General features: G+C 39.0%; 1 protein-coding gene across 1 annotated transcript; it reads left to right on the forward strand.

Annotated features, from left to right (window-relative positions):
- Positions 1–583: 583 nt before the first annotated feature.
- On the forward strand, positions 584–18,009 carry LOC134224491 (phosphotriesterase-related protein). Its single transcript, XM_062703853.1, has 6 exons — positions 584–881; positions 982–1,209; positions 1,273–1,524; positions 1,593–2,030; positions 2,097–2,317; positions 17,451–18,009. Exons 2-6 carry the CDS (start codon positions 1,191–1,193, stop codon positions 17,586–17,588), a joined length of 1,068 nt encoding a protein of 355 aa, XP_062559837.1. The 5' UTR covers positions 584–881; positions 982–1,190; the 3' UTR covers positions 17,589–18,009.
- Positions 18,010–18,077: the final 68 nt, after the last annotated feature.

The raw sequence follows: 18,077 nt of genomic DNA on the forward strand, positions 1-18,077 counted from the left end.
GGAAAATAACAGAGTTTGCGAAAATTTTATTGTTGATACATTACATTCTATGATACCCACCCTTATCAACATGGCTTGTTTGTAGTGCGACAGTCACAATGCCTACATGTGTTGAAATACTCGATTATATGTATAATAATATCATAATATGTATGTTTCTATGGAGGCCTAACACTACTCGCCATGGGGTAGGAGTACGCTTCTGCACGCACATTTACAATATAAGCACATATGAACTTATTTCGTTTTGCCTTTCTTGTACACTAAGTGTACGTGAACGATACATGTTCGCTCCCAAAACAAACGTTTCGGTGGAAGTCCGAAGAGCTATAGCTTTATATCCCGAACGACTCTTATTGATACCTTTGGAAATTCGCCGGAATTGACGATGGTTTTTACTTTGCCCTCATTAGCATGAGAGCCTACTCTAATGAACGAGGCATCAACACCGGTAGGTGGATTAATCAGGTTTTTATAGAAATACGTATTCCCTCCCACTGAAACTTGACCTACCCGTATTTCTAAATGTTTAGCACTCCATAATGGTTAGTATAGGTTTAATTGAATTATGCATCCAAGAGTCAATCTCAAAAGCATATCAGTGAATTTTAAAACGACGCAAATCATCTGTTCAATAAAACGTTGTTGTGAAGGTTTAGTCTGTGGGTTTAGGCTTTGTTCCATCGACTTTGCATGACTGATTGATAAAATACAATCAAAACTGAAACCAATTGATAAAAAGGCAACGAAAGTCGGTCACGCTTACGATTGATTACGTTTGATCCGGCAATAACAAACAACTCGTTTAAATTGGTTTGAAGTCATCTTCGGTCAGCATTTATGGTGTGCGTTATCATTGGAGAACAGCAACAACACTACAGGTGATTTATATTTAGAACCCTGTTTCTCTCTTCAGTTATCATTCGTGGTGACAAATTGATGATAAGCGTCTTGATATTGCGAGGATTTTGTTGTTTACAGACTCCCATGAAATCTGCCTGTTGTTAATAACAAAGTAAAGCTTAGAATTGTTGATTAAATTTTCGTGTATAAAGAAGAGGCAATGTTGTTCTCAAATATTCTGTAACAGACCGTTCATCTGTGCGCATCAATTCAATAAGTAGGGTTTGAGTTGGTATCATCAGTGGGAAAAATCTAAATTACTCAGATCAATCGACAGTTCACTTACAATGGCAAAGGTTATGACTGGTCAGTACATTTTGTGTATATTTGGATGCATGCGAGTTATTATAGCTATTCACAATATTCCAGTGCGTGGACAAGTGGATTCAAAGGAACTTGGGTTCACATTGACCCATGAACATTTGTCGTTAGACTTTCATCACTTTTACGTAGCACCTCCATCGGGCTTGGAGTTGTACGTAAATAAAAAGATCACGCTGCAAAACGTTGGGTATGTCCGTCAGTACCCTTACAGTTCTGCGTATAACGTTAACTTCGAAGATGATGATACCCATGATGCTGTGCTGAAGGATGTAATGCAATACAAAGCTTGTGGTGGAAGTAAGGATTTATATTTTAGATGAATAAGGTAAATGTATGTATGTCGAATATCGAGTAACGTTTTGTAGATACAATCGTCGAGAATACTTCACATGGAATCAATCGTAACTTGAAGCTTTTGTACAACATTTCGGAAGCATGTAACGTACATATCGTTGCTGGTACAGGCCATTATGTTCAAGCGGTACAACCAGACTCCGTTACCCACATGACCATAGAAGAGATGGGCGATCTCTATACAAAGGAGATTCTGTTCGGTGCACAAGTTGACACCACGGCCAATGAAACCAATGTGATTAAGTGTGGTATGATAGGTGAGGTTGGTAGCTCGTGGCCCATCACATCATTTGAGAAGAAAGCTATCCAGGCTACGGGAGAGACTCAAAGCGTGCTGAACTGTCCGGTAACTTTCCATCCCGGTCGAGATAAAGATGCACCGAGTGAGATTGTTCGTTTGTACTTGGAAGCTGGAGGCAAGGCTGACAAATGTGTTATGTCACATCTAGGTAATAAGTGAATAAGTCTGATGATAAACGATAACGTTTTATTGTACCTTTGAATGATATTCACAGATCGGACCATATTAGATCACGATGATTTATTGGAGTTTGCCAAATTGGGAACATACTGCCAATTCGACCTTTTTGGTACGGAGTGTTCTTACTATCAGTTGAACAATTGTGGATATATGCCATCTGACGAGCAACGTTTGCAAAGTGTCGTGCACATGATCAACGAAGGATACGAAGACCGTGTTCTAATGTCACATGATATACACACAAAGCATCGATTGGTAAGTTTCGTCTTATTTTCGGTTATTCGCCGCATTATCTATTAAGGGGTATCTGGGGTAATATGGACCCCCGGGGAAAAACGACCTTTTGGAATTTTTAGCAATGTTCCAGGTATATTTTCGAGAATGTTTACTACTGGATTGGTATTTCATAATCCGAACCTAGGATAGGATGTGCCAATTAGTCATTAAAAATCGTACCGGTTTTCTGTCAAAATCGTACCGGTTGCTGATTGGGTGAAAATGACAATCGATTACTTCGATCGGCGGTATCACATTTTCAAAAGGGCAGCTTGTTGTTACCTTGGCCGTGTTGCTGGGTTAATAAGTTGAAATTTATGAAAAAATTCAAAAGTTTGATATTTGATTTTTTGGGTAAAATTAATTTATGCTAGACTGCAAATGATGTATGCATGATTCTCAAGTGCTATGCTAATTTAAAACTCTTGATTTGAAGCATTATTTGCCAACTTTTTGCCCATTTCACTATAAAACTAATCTAATTCGATGTTTAAACTTTTTTCTGATAGTACGTAGCATCTTTTACTACGAATAATGGAAGAAATGAACGAGAAAACATGATTTTTTTACATATATTGTTCGGCGGATTTTGCATAAAAATTATTCGGAAGCACTGGCCACCACCTCGTCGAAGCGACCGACTGAGGAAACAACAAGGCAGTCGCAATTCAATTGTCACATCCTATCCTAGATCCGAACTACATGCGCTGTAATAAATACACTGAAAAAACTGCCGAAAATGTACTAAAAATGCCAAAGGGTCGTTTTGCCCCGGGGGTGCATATTACCCCAGTTTCCCCTAACTTATGAAAACTGAATTAACAATTTGACTCCACAGTATTCGATGCCTGGCCACATCCTTGATTGCGCTAAATGCTCGCCAAATTGTTCTGCAGCTGTTCTTCTCACCTAGCTTGCTGAATTGCACGCCTTCTTATACCATATACCTGGATGCCTGGTATATTGTAGAGTTCCATAACCTCAATATGTTCCTTCAGTTTCCCCGAACGTTTAGGGTCCCCAGACCTGATTCCACCGCGTGCACCCAGTGTGTTCTTATCCTTCCATGAACATTCGCATTAATTAACCAGTTCACTGAAGTCTGCCGTGTTTTAGTCGATTCACAATATTTTCTTCTTTGTACACTTGATACAGCTCGGAATTCATGTGTCTGTGCCACAACCATTTTCTTTACCGAGTACAGGGGTGACATTGCGCATTTCGACTCGAAACGAGCATGCAAACCATGCAAACAGTCATATGAAAGAGCCCAGTACTTTATGCCCGAAAACCCCGAAAGCTTTCCGGTCCGCCTCTTCTAACGTCCATGCTTCATGTCCCTAAAGGGCACTGGTAGAATCAGTGTTTTATACGGGAAAGGGCCGTTTCTCCGAAAACCATCCGGCCGAATGCCACTTCGTTGTTTGTTGTTTGGCCGAATATACTATTTAACCGAACAGACAATCAGGGCGAAAGTCATTTGGCAGAATAGGTCATATAGCCGAACAAATAATTTGGCCGAACAGATCATTTCGCCGAACAGGTCATTTGGCCGAACAAATTATTTTTCCGAACAAGTCATTCGGCCGAATAGGTCGTTCGGCTGAATATGTCATTTAGCTAAAAGGATCATTTGACGTCTCACTTCCACTAATCAATCATCATTTCTCACTTCTCACTGCGAAGAGAGACAACTCTTCTTCGCTCTTCCCAATTTTCACAGTGAGAAGTGATAAATAAGAAATGAGGAGTGAGAAGTGAGAATTGAGACAATGTGAGAAATGAGTAGTGAGAGATGAGACGACTTTTCTCTCACTTCGCACTAATCATTTCTTACTTCTTACTGTGAAAAGTAAAAAGTGCGAAGTGATTAGTTAGACGTCTCACTGCTCATTTCGCACTTCTCACTTTTCACAATAAGAAGTGAGAAATAAGTAGTGCAAGGTTAGAAGTAAGTCGTCTTAATTCTCACTCCCAGTGACAAGTTAGCAATGATTAGTGAGAAGTGAGACGTCTCTTTTCACACTTCGTACGTCTCATTTCTCACTCCTGATTTCTCACTTACTGTGTAAAGTCAGAGTTGCGAAGTGGGTAGCGAGACGTTTCAATTCTCACGCGCTACTCATTTTTGACAGTAAGAAGTGAAAAGTGAGAAATTATTAGTGATACGTTTCACTTCTCGCTTCGCACTACTCACTTTTCACAGTGAGAAATAAAAAGTGAGAAATGATTAGTGAGAAGTAAGAAGTGATTCGTCTAACTTTTCATTAATAATTCCTTATTTCTCACTTCTCGCTGAGAAAAGTGAGTAGTGCGATTTGAGAAGTGAAACGTCTACTCACTTTTCACAGTGAGAAGTGAGACGTCTCATTTCTCACTGTGAAAAGTGGGAAGGGTGAAGTAAGAAGGGAGACGCCTCTCTTTTCACTCATTATTTCTAACTCCCTATTTCTCACTTTTGCAGTGAGCAGTGAGAAATGATGATTTAGTAATGAGAAGTGAGACGACATATTACCTATTTGGCCCAAATAACATTTTCGGCCGAATGAACTATTCGGCCAATTGACTTGTTCGGCCAAATGACCCATTCGGACAAATGACCTATTCGGCCAAACGATCTATTCGGCCGTATGAACTTGGCCGAAGGTTACAAGGGTCGAACAAACCATCGAAATGAATATACGGTCGAACAGGTCATTTGGCTGGAAAAGTCATTTAGCCAAAATGTCCATTTGGTCGAAAATTACGAACAAACGACCGAACTGGTTATTTAACCGAAAATTTTTTTTGTTCGAATAGTTCACGTGACCGAAAATGCCGTTTAGCAGAATGGCCATTTGATCGAACGGGCCAAACGACCATATCGGCGAAAGTACATTTTGGGCCAAACGGCCATTTCGACCAAACGACCTGTTGAGCAGACGATTTTTTCTGCCAAAAGCTTTGCGTTTTGGCCGAAGTATGTCACTTTGGCCAAACTTTTTTCGGCCCAATAACCGATTCGGTCAAACGTTCATTTCGGCCAAAAGGAATTAACCTAGGTGACTTTCGGCTTAACGTGTTATTCATCCAAGTGACATTTGACCAAATGGTTTTTCCGCTGATTGACTGTCTTCAAAACGACCCTTCCCCTCTTTGAACAATTTCTCGTGGAATTACCGAAAAAATTGCTTATGGTTAATATAAAGAATTTTTATTAGAAATCCAACGAAATTAGCTCCAATTTCCGAAAAATTTCCCATAGGAATAAAAAAACGAAAGAATACTAAAGATTACCTATGGAAAATCCGAATAATTTTCCTGAGAAATTCCGAAGAATTTAATTAAGGATCATCTGCAGGCTAAACATCTCATCCATTCGTTCACCAGCTCTCACGAAAACCTGCATGGTATACCCTGACGAAGGACTCCACAAGCGGTCTCAGTCTGTAAATAATAATACGCGACAGAATTTCTTCGTCGAGTTCAGAACAGTGATCCCTTTGTAAGTGCCACACTCTAGTCTGTGCCCTTTCTTAAAGATCTTAAAGGCATATGAGGCAACCCTAATAGCCGGAAGATAGTTATTCATCCTCCCATATTTTCTGAATGTGTTGGATCGATTGATGCAGCTGCTCACTGCCAAGTTTAGGAAGCAATCTTTTTTGTTTTCAGTTCATTTAGAGTTTTCTTAACCTCATCCAGCGTTGGAGGTTCCACAGATTGTCCATCGTCGATTATGTTCTTACTTCTTCTTAATACACCTTCGTTTTCACTGTTCAACAAATCCTTGAATGCCTCTTCCACTTGACCGCACCTATAGTCTTGTCTTTTAGGGATGATTCATTAATTACGTAACGCAAAAAAATGCCGTTTTCGACCCTTTCTCCCCCTATGCCACACTTTTTGTATGAAGCATCTGAACATTTTGTATGAATTGTCTCATTTCATGGCCCCTCTTCTAAGCGCTTCGTAATTTATGGATGTTCCCTAAGCGAATTGCCTTCTCAGTCATTGCATATGTCGGGCACTAGCAAACCTCGGCATATCTTTTCTATCCATGCTTTCCGGCGCTTCAGCTATTACACTTCCTTCGTGCTGCCTTTTATTTCTGCAGTGGATTCGCGTCACTTCTGCTCTTGCTGCACTGTACTGTTCTCTATTGCATCGGGTACCAGTCACTAGCATCCGACTCCTGGCAGCATATTTCTCGTCCGTCACTTCTTTTTACCTACTGGATCTAAAGCGAATACCATCTTTGCAGGGTTGCTGTTCGGAGTTCTTACAACATGCCCAGCCTATCGTATCATTCTACATTTTGCCACCTTCTGGATATTGGGTTCGCCGTAGAGTTGGGAGTGTTGCAGCGGGTACCCGCTATACTAGCACCCGACTTCTGGCTGTATTTTTCTTGACCGTTACTTGCTGGCGCTTCTTCTTACCAAACAGATCTAAATCGAACACCATCTTTGCAGGGATGCTGTCCAGAATCCTAACAACATGCCCTATAATGCTAGGTAGATCACAATGAGTCTAGCTTCTTGGGTTGTTCCCTAATGGCTGCTAGTTAAAAGGCGTTTACCTCATGAGTTTTCCGGCAATAGAATATCACCACTTTTTTGAAATGTGAATATGTATTATCAATATGATTGACATTTTCAACAATTTTAAGGTGATTATAGAATGAAGCCCGTGGTGAATTTCAAATTCACCACACGTTTATCTGCATACATTTCCAAAAGCCCAAATCTGGCGTAATAGTTTTCGTACAGTGCCGAAACTTAAATCAGGATTGTTCAGCATAACTAAGCAAACGATCTACCATTATTTCAGGCGCATACGCGTAATGGTTCTTTCATCTCGTGCTCTTGAAAAAAATATTGGAAAAGCACGTGGTTTACAAAATGGCCGATTTCTGGCTTCATTCTATAATCACCTTAAGGTGGCATCAGCTAGCTATGTTTTTTAATTGTTGTAGAAGGTAAACATAAACAGGTAGAAGGTAAACAATAGGGCTGCTTTATCTCTAAGCGGACTGCTGCAAAGAAATTAGAAAACCACAAAATTGACAATTACTGACTGGCCGTATTGTTTTCTAACTTTCATAAATAACGAAAGAGAATGAGATTCGTCCTTGCAGTGCCCTATGAAAATCTTTACAACTAAGACGTTAAAGCAGTCTTTGCTTAGCTGTAGGAAATATTACCCACTTTCCCCTATCCGGGGATTTTTTTGAAGGATTGCATGTATACAGTAATGCTGATCTGTTGTAAATCTGTAGCCGAAGCTGATAAATTTCCACGAACTCATTCAAATAACGGAAGATGATTTGAGCGGTTTCTTTTGTTAATAAAAAAAATGATCTAGAGGTCGTACTGGACTTTGCACAATACATCCAGGGAATCCAATGTCGGAAGTGCATGATGAGAGGAGTTTGTAAAAAATGAATTCACAAATAACCACAGATTAAAAAGATTTACACATAATGTGAATAACGAAGGCTAATGAGTCATTAATGAGGTAGAAGCGGCAATGCATTTTTATCCATATACGATGCTTGTCTTTGATAAATATGCAATGCATATACACATTCCAGCCGCTGATTATAATAATCGTTCTACTCATAATTGTCTGATGTGATCTATTTAAAAAAAGCAAGTCCATTTGCTCTTAACTCTTTATATGGGCGATCACAATTCACAAGTTACTTCAAATTCAAGAATACATAATGATGTGTAATTTTGAAGTTTAGCAATCATAAGCTCACAAGACAATCATTTGCTCACAAGACAATATGAGGCGTCCTCCACCTGATTAATTGAACAAGATGGGACAATTAGGCAAACAATTGCAGTGTGTTTAATCGCTAAAATCAGCGATGTTAGAAAATCGCTTCTAGCGACCAACGAACATGTACACAGCTTATGTGAGATCTATTAGCATCATCGTCAGTAAGCGATGCTTTTGCGCTCTCCAGCCTTGTTCGTGCGGAGCGTTTCGGGTAGTGAGTTACCATGATCTCAAGAGAACAAGATACACGTAAATCGGTGTCGTCTACACTCACAGCTTGCAACTCACGCGATTTAACGTTTATTGCGAGAGCACGCAAAAAGCCGTTACTCTCAATGTGTACAGTTGTAGACATCAAGTTAATCGGAACATGTACAACTTACGATCAACTGGAATCGAATCACGATCAATGCTGCAATGATCGTGATTCTTCCTTTCAAATCGGACATGTGCTTTCGCTAGAGGCTGCCCGTTCACATCGTTCACATGCGGAACGGCATGTTCTTATGTTTTTTACGGTGCAAATAAAAGGAAACACGTAGGCGCGCGTCGAAAATACGCGGGCATAAATACTCGCCGGTGGAATTCAGGGTGCGCATCCGCGTGACTCCTGCGTATAGTCTTTAACAGCTTAAACTGACATTATTTAGAAAACTGACACATTTTAGAAAATTCAAACATCCTTCTATTAGTTGCATTAACTAAATGACGGTTATAAAGTTGTTAAAATAGTGAAACATAGAGAGTCCATTTCCCGATACTTTTCTTATCCCGGAAAAGATTAAAAACATAGTTTTAAATTCCCTCCAATACTGCGAGGCCAAATACTTCAGAACTAAGCCTAAATTCAGGTTAAAAATACTGCTTGATTTCTGATAAGGGATCTATTTAATAGCAAAAATTCGTTGCTGAAAACAATTTGGAATGTTCGTCACTTTGGTGCAATTTTATTTTCGTGACATTAACAACAGTTTGCTTAACACAGCTTAACAATAGTTTGCATTGTGCTTTAAACGAATCACACTATGTGTCACAAATCGCAACACCAGCATACAGCAATGTCAAATAATTCAATTCCCAGTTTTCATTCAAAAGTTACTACGAGGCCTTCCCCTTTGAAAATTTGAATTTGTTGCGATTGTTTAATCGATTCTTATAAGGAATATGTTTGTTCAAGGATATTAACATCCATTTTTGGTAGCATAATTTTGCTTTATATTTTCATAGCCTTTCTTTAGAAATAAGTTTCTTCTCTAGGTTTCATATCGCTTTCATATCACACTTCAAGTTTTCATCAATTTCGTTGCCAGGATTGAAGCAGAGGCGACATTTCAATTGATAATGTATCCATCTTTTCTTCAAAATCTAAAAATCGAGATTTTTTGGACTATGGAACCCAGTAATTTTAACAACAAAATTGTCATTACCGAGAGTTCGGCATAAATGAAAAAGTCAAATAAATATGATCATAACTGAGTTAGTCAGTAAATGAGGATTTGTTTTTTGGAATCCTATTTTACTGACTGACAATCAATGTTCATTTGCATAAAATAAAAGTATAAAGTAATAAAGACTTTGGCAGTTTTTGATTGATAGAGATTGAATGAAAAAAAATCTCTCACTTATTATCATCATCACTTACGATATGTAGCATAATATGACAAATGTTTAGTAGAAAAATGGAGTATAGCCAAAGCTTCTTGATAACTCAAGAAGCTTTGGCTATACTCCATGATAATTTCTTTTGAAAATTTGCAAAGGCAGAGGGCATCGATGCATTTCGACTTGTTTTACACAGCTATGCGATCTGTGGCTGAGTTTTGTAAAACACAAAAAAGTTCACTTTTGGAAACGCAGGTCCAACCAGCACAATTTACAAAATAATTTTTAGCTCAACGGGTAAGACAAAAGCAACAAAACAAGAGCGAGAAGCCCTACAACCATGTTTTGTATTTTCAAAAGGCTGGTCGGCAAATTTTAATTTTTTACCGATGACGCTGTATAAATTTCTACCGACTTTTTGTGCCGTTCAGCATTTTATGGATTTAATGATTCATTCAGCAAAAATAAATAGTCAAAATAATCAACAGAATTTGTTACCGAGACTCGGGAATTTATTACTGACAAACGTTGTTGGTCTACTAACAAACTGGAATTTCAGTAAAAAAGAAATTTTCTAGTTGAAACTCGGCATACAAAATACCGAACTGCTGATTAAGTGTATATACATCCGTCTAAGACGAATTAAGTACTGTCCATTTAATTCCACCAGTTAATTTTCGTTATCTTTGCAGATACGTATTTCGACCACAACTGTGTGGTCGTCTTCAGTGTCTTGTACTTGACTCGACTTGACTCGAAATACGTATCTGCAAAGATAACGAAAATTAACTGGTGGAATTAAATGGACAGTACTTAATTCGTCTTAGACGGTTTAATACATTCCACTAAACGAGCTTAATATATTTTTCTGTATATACATGTTTCAAATCAAAATCTTCCACATAATGTACATTTTCACATCTGAGTTTCAAAGCATTCTAAATTTAGAACACAAAGCGCCCATTCCGCTTGAGGTCATTACGCTATGAAACTCTCTTACCCTCTTGATCTTAATATCCCATTTTAAAAAATAATAGGTCCAAACCTGCCAAAACCATTATCCTTCATTTCCTTCAAAAATTTGTAAAAATATTTAAAAAACACGAGAAAAAAATATGCTGGTACATACTTATCGGAAAACAATTCTCGGATATTTCGAGTAAAAAATCGAAAGGAGGGACAAAAGTTAAAAATAATTTTTGTAACGTCCTTAACCGTTGTGTGGCCGGCAAAAAACACCCTTAACAGGCAGGGTACCCGGGTACCCACAAAAATAAAATGCTTATATCTCGGGAATTTTTCAACCGATTTTAACTATTCTGGGCTTATTCGATTCAGAATTTTCTCTTCTATGAAGATGTTATCAGAATGAACCGATCCGGCCAATTCGATCCCTGGAAAATCCGGATTTCCAGGAACATGTCCTGCATAAATGATACTGATTGTGGATTTCGGTAGCTAATCAGCTATATGGGTATCAAACTTATTGAAATTTAATCACTAGATTGATTTTTATCGATTCCATCAGAAGTGCAGATTTTCGATTGGCCATTCCAGAACAGGTTCCTCGATGGGTCATAGGTGGCCATGAACATTGATCAATGGAACATCAACAATATGGGTATCAAACTTCATGAAATTAACTCTTGCGTATGTCCTTCATGATCCTAGGCTCACCAGACAAGTTGACTCCGGAGTGGCCATTCTGGAACAGGTTCCCAGGGAGCCGGGGTTGACCAAAAACATTTCTCATTGGAACCCCAACAATATGGGTGTCAAACTTCTTGAAATTGTCTCAAGCGTTTATTTCTGATCTATTAGGGTACATCAAACAAGTTAACCCCGGATTGCCAATTCCGGAATAGGTTCCCTGAGGAGTCAGGAATGTTCATAAACATTTTCAGAGCCGCATTTTGTTTTAAATCAATTTATCTAGCAATGTGAGTGCAAAATCAAAGCAAGGACCACTCATTGACGCCGGGTGATCAGCAGGAGACCCACCATAAGATTCCGGACACTCGGAGATATGATCGATTCCAGAAATTCTTCTAGACAGATGCGACTTTTCATAAACCGTTTGTTTTAACATTGTCACATCAAAACCAATACATACTACAAAAGTTTGTTCTAGAAATTTGCGCCTTTTTTATAAACAATCCGTTGTAAAGTAAATGTCCAGGGCCATCAATTGATTCCAGGTGGACACTAAGTTATCCTTGGGAAGCTCCAAATCATCCGGAGCAGTGGTTAATTCTTGAAATTCGTCATTTGTTGTGAGAGCAAAATTAATGCAAGGGCTACCTGGTGGTCCCCAAATGGTGCTCCAGAAGTACAGGGACATCCAGAGCAGTGGTCAATTATTGCAGTTCTAGAAACTTTCGAAAATCGTTTGTAATAGCAGTATAGAAGCAGAGTCTTTACTCGCGCTTAGAATCGTAGGGGCGTAACTGTATTGATCGATTTCTCTTCATCGATTTTATATTCACTTCAGGTAGAAGATGCAATCATCCTTCATTACAACCATGAACTCGTCGAAGATAAATCGATCAAAACAGTTACGCCCTTATGATTCTAAGCGCGAGATTGCCAATATAATTCATTGATCCCGAGTGGCCACCAAGAAGTCCTCCTGAAATACCGGAATTCCCGAAGCAATCGTCATTTCTTACATTTTGTTGTCAACAGTTGCGTAATCGTGAACAATTTTTTTGTAACAAAGTAAAAAGAGAGGGAGAAGCGAGTGGGCTTGGTAGTCATAAGGCTACTGCTTCTGCCTCATACGCGAGAGGTCGTGGATTCATTCCAAGGTCCGTTCCATTCTCCTACTTTGTATCTTTCTTTATATTTATCTCTAGCAATCGCTAGAACTGGAAATGGACTTCCATACCATTTCCATTTCTATTCCTTCAACTTGACTATTCTAGCAGTATCTGCTAGAATTGAAAATGAACTAAAGAGCTTGTTTCCTACATCCAATTAGAAATTCCATCAGTTGCTTTCTATCTATAACATTGGCAGTTCGTTAACCAAGACGGACCTCTGCCACTCGAACCTTGACCCAAAAATTCCAATAAATTCCGTACGAACTCGTGGCAAGTGCAGAGGTATATTCGGCTTGCAGTGGGCGAGTGATTGCATCATCATTTCATCCCCCTTCTCTACATTGACTTGCATTCTGAATCCACCGATAATCTGTGTGAAAAAAAATGTAACTAGATCCGCTCCCTCAGTAGATGAAGAAACTGGCTAGTCTTATCAATTTCTTCGTTCCAGTTTCAAAATCTACCTGTCTGGCCGTGGAGGCCGATCAACGACGGATGAGATGTTTAGCCTGAAGATGATCCCTTATGAATTTCGGGAGTACAACTTGCAGACTCACCATCTGTCTATTGATTTCAAAGCAGCGTACGATTCAGTGAAAAGAAATTATCTGTGGCAGACATTGTCTAAACATGGTTCTCCGGCGAGGCTGATTACGATGATACGTGCAACGCTTGATGACTCGAAATAAAGTATTCGGGTTGCAGACGACGTATCAACCGCGTTTGTGACCGTGGAGAGATTGAAGCATAGTGACGCGATGTAAAAAGAGGCGGACAGGAAAGCTTTTGACGTTTTCGAGCGAAAAGTGCTAGGTACAATTCTCGATGGGAAACTAGAAAAAGATGTGTAGCGCAGACGCATGAATCACGAGCTGTATCAAGAAGAAAATATTGTGAATCGTAAAAATACGGCAAACTCCAGTGGGCCGGTCACTTAGTGCGAATGTCGGAAGAAAGAATAGCACAAACAATATTCACCAGAGATCCGGATAGAGGCCAGTGACTTCGCTGAAGGCCACGAACACGCTAGCTGCTGCACGCGGTGGAATCGGACCTGGGAACCCTAAACGTTTATGAAAACTGGAGGAACATCACCCAAGATTGACAATTGTGGAGCTCTACAATACGTCAGTCAAATGTTGTTTAGAGCTTCTAGTGGAGTGTCTTCACTTGTCATAAGACGATTTCGTACTTCCCATTTTATTCCATCACTTGAAGTGAACGAACGATTTATTGAAAGTCGCAGAATTATTGGATGTATTGTGGCTATACGTTTAGATTGCATCAATTATGCTCTCACATTTCTCAACAAGCGATTTCTAAAAACTCACAACTTTCTAGGACGACTTAAAAATTGGCACATCTTCGAAAGTTCCGAAGCTTTCAAAATCGATTACCTTTTCGGCTATTCCGGAGCTTTTGGAGCATCATAGTGACCTCCAGGGTCAACGGTCGGTTCTGGTATTGGTATTGGTCTCATTCTGATGCATAAATCGTTTTGTGAAACAATACGGTTTACGAGGATGAATTCAAAATTGGCCCTTCTCTCAGAATGTTCCGGAGTTCCCGGAGGACCATTTAGCGGAATTTTGCTGTCACATGTATAACAAACAACTGTATTCTAGGACAATTTTCAAGAATTTGTCTCTACTATGGGTGTTCTGGACCTTCAGTGCCAGATGACCAATGGTGGTCAATTCGTTGTTTATGCGATGATTTTACTCTCACAATGCTACAACAAGTAATAGTTTCTAAGACGGATTTCCAGAATTGGCATATCGCCAACAATAGATTTATAAAAAAATCGCTACTTCAAAATACAGTCGCCTCTAGACGTCTCGATATTGGAGGGACCATCGAGATAAGGAGAGATCGAGGAATGGGAGGAAAATTGAAATTGTACTAGATTGAAAAAGCTCGTTGCTATGAAAAACGACAACAAAACAAATGTAATCGCTTGTTGTTTATGCGTTTGTTATTGTCCAAAAATGGTCTAGTAGCCTTGAAATACGAATATATCGAACAAAATATGACCAGAACGCATCGAGATAGAGAGATATCGAGCTAGGGAGGTTATCGAGATGTAGAATGCCCAAATGTATGTAGATTGAAGGGACCGAGAAAACCATCAACATGAGGAGAGATATCGAGATATAGAACATCGAGATGTGGAGAGTCGACTGTATAATCTTCTACACCTGGTCATTTCTCCTGATGTTCCAGCACTTTATAAAAACCACTTAGTGGCCATCCGGGATGAATGAGTAGTCCTTGTATTGATTTTGCTCACTCATTGCTACAACACTAAAATTCTAAAAAGTCTCAGTTTTCTAGGATAAACTTTCAGAATCGGCAACTTCTCCGGATGTTTTGGAGCTTTCGGTGGTCCACTTAGTTGCCTTCTGGTGTCAAAGGGTGGTCCTTGCAATGATTTTGCTCTCAACACACGGATTACAAAAAACGGCAGCATTTTTTTTAAATTATATTTATTTATATTGACAAGTATTTATGGCCACTTAAGACCCTACGGGGAACCTGTCCTGGAATGGAAACTATAAAAGCAGCACGTCTGGTGGCTCTAAAACAATCAGAAACAAACTGCTGAGGCAATTTCAAGAAGTTTGATGCCCATATTGTTGAGGTTCCATTGAAAAATGTTTATGACCATTCTTGGCCCCACTGGGAATCTGTTCCGAAATGGCCACTCAAATTTTCGCACATCTGTTGGAACCAAGATAATAAACAAAAGTCTGCTGTAGAAGTTTCAAGAATTTTAACATCCATTTTGTTGGGGATCCAATGAGAAATGTTTTTGGCCAAGCAAACCCCCCCTCCTTCCCCACCCGGGAAACTTGTTCCAAAATGGCCACTCCGGAGTCAACTTGTCAAGAACACACCCTGGAAATAATTTCAAGAAGTTTGATACCCATATTGTTGATGTTCCCTTGAAAATTATTCATGGCCATCTATGACCCCTCGAGGAACCTGTTCTGGAATGGCCAATAGAAGATCTGCACGTCTGATGGACCCAAATCAATAAAAATCAACCTGCTGATGAAATATCAAGAAGTTTGATACCTATATTGCTGATTACCTATCGAAAATCATTTATGCAGGACATGTCCCTAGAAATCCGGATTTCCCGGTGATCTGAGGGACCGGACCGGTCCAATACTGGAACAGTATGATAAAGGACAAAATTCTGAATCGAATAAGCCCAAAACGGTTGAAAACGGTTAAAAATTGCCAAAGATATAAGCATTTTAGTTTCGTGGGTACCCGGGTACCCTGCCGGCCATTTAAAGGGTAAAAAAATGTCGGAACCCCTCCCTCAACCCCTCCTTAATAAAAATTTCAGTTAACCCGTACAATCGATTTTGGCCGTCATTATTGTGGATATGACAGAGTTTCAACCTCCTACTATGACAATTCATTTAGATATCGCGAATTGAATTCCAAAAAGGTACCCGGGTACCCAGCCGGCCACACAAGGGTTAATAAATCTACGAACTTGTTGCTTTAGGTAGATGAATTAAATTATATTTTGCTTGCTTTGCTTTGATAACATTGCTTTAGAAATTAGGGTCACAGATTTTACGTTCTTAACGTTTTTACTGATTTTGAAGGTTGCTATAAAATGATCCTCTCTTTAAGACAGGGCACAGACTGGTGTGCGCCAATTACCGAGGAATAACCCTCCTTAATTCAGCGTACAAAATTATGTCCAGAATTCTGTTCAACAGATTGAGACCGCTTGAAAAGTACATCTTCGGCGAATACTAGACAGGGTTTCATGAGAACCGAACAATGACGACTTACTGGTAATACTTGATGGAAACAGAAGTATATTACGGACTTATAGGATATTTTTTCCAATAACATGCTCGTATATTAATAATGGCATTCGCAAAAGAACAATTTCGGCATCATTTGTGTCCTTTTTGCTTTTTCATGCTGTTGGCTAAAAACAAAATCCAAATTCCAATGAGCATCGCACCTAGTTCGCACTTAAATTGAAAGCTACTCAGTAAGAATTTTGCTTTCAAATTTTAAAGACATTGCTTCTTCCCACGTCAATAGTTTGAAGATTTTAAAAAGTATCTAACTATCGAAGTTTTCGAAACTACAGAAATAAAATGGGAACAAAGTACACATAATGTTAAATAATTAGTTGAGGGGCTTCAATCTACAGTGCACATAATTAAGCAAGCGCGCTCAACGTCCCGCATGTAGTCATGCAAAGAAAACAGAAAGACACTCACGCTCTAGGGGCAAATAGTTGTCACGATTCGTTCGTAGGTAGAACGGCTAGAGTAACTCATTTCTCAGAGCAAGACTCAATCTTGCAATATTTTGGTATGTGCGAGTGTCCAAGGTAATAACATTCAATCGTAAAAGATGGGAACTCAATGTTGTTCGTAAATTGTACAGATCGCGATCTGTACAGTTTAGGATAAACGTCGAATCGGATCATGTTCGTCCGATTTTCATCGCTGCTAAAAATAGATGAATTAGAATGCAGATTCAAACGGCTTCCGCATTTTGTTAATTGTTGATTGATATCTGTGTGTTTACTCCTTCCCAATTTCAACGCGTTCTTTTGTCTTCGTGAAGTATGGTGAATCATTTGGTAGGTCTTTGATAGATAACAACACTAAAGGAAATTGATATTTTTGTAAACAAGTGCCTCGCATTTACTTGGTGGACGACCGCCAAGGTGATCCAGATACGGAGAATAACAAACTTTATTCAAGCAATATGAATAGATATGCTTCCACTAGTATAAGAGATAAAATATTGTCGAATCAATATTGACCGTACGGATATTGCGCACCGTTCATCGCTAGCTATAGGCACTAATTATTGTTAAATAAGTTCGTGAGCAACGATAAATCCCTCCCCATAACTTCTACTTTCAGACCCATTTCGGTGGACATGGCTATTCGCATATACTGACCAATATTCTGATGCGTTTGTCGTTGAAGGGAATCGATATCAAAACCGTTGACAACATCACTATCAAGAATCCGGCAAGGTGGTTGGAAATGAAAATTTGAGACTAAGCAATAACGGTCAGCATTAAGGAGAAAATGAGAAGTTTGCGTGTCAAGCAGATATCGTTTTATGATTCTAAAAAGAGTTATACATTAGAATAGCTGTAAAATTGTAAGAATATTTTCAATTAAGAAGATGAGAGTGTATTGCATGAATTTGTACTATTCATTCGATTGAAATATCCGCGTAATTCGTCTCCAACTGTAAGCTCGTCTTCTGTATTTAGTACTAGACTTCCTTGAAAAAAAAACTAGGTATACATGTCAAGATGTAAAGTAATGGAATTATCGAAATAATGTCAAATAATATAATTTAGATGTTCTTATAATAAAACCATTGAAAAATAAAACTATACCCCCGGCTAAGTTGCTACTTTTAGGTGAATAGAAGAATCCTTCAATAAATAGTTGTTAACATCGTTGATGTCCTTTGCGTTTCAATTAATCCTGCTGTGAATGTATAAAAGGAACCGAAAGTGTTGGAAACTATTC

This window comes from Armigeres subalbatus, chromosome 3 (genome assembly GCF_024139115.2).
Source record: "Armigeres subalbatus isolate Guangzhou_Male chromosome 3, GZ_Asu_2, whole genome shotgun sequence".
In the NCBI taxonomy this organism is placed as follows: Eukaryota; Metazoa; Arthropoda; class Insecta; order Diptera; family Culicidae; genus Armigeres; species Armigeres subalbatus.

Coding starts and splice junctions, on each gene's coding strand:
- LOC134224491 (XM_062703853.1), top strand. Junction 1,525..1,592: donor ATACAAAGCTTGTGGTGGAA/GTAAGGATTTAT, acceptor AACGTTTTGTAG/ATACAATCGTCGAGAATACT. Junction 2,031..2,096: donor ATGTGTTATGTCACATCTAG/GTAATAAGTGAA, acceptor TGATATTCACAG/ATCGGACCATATTAGATCAC.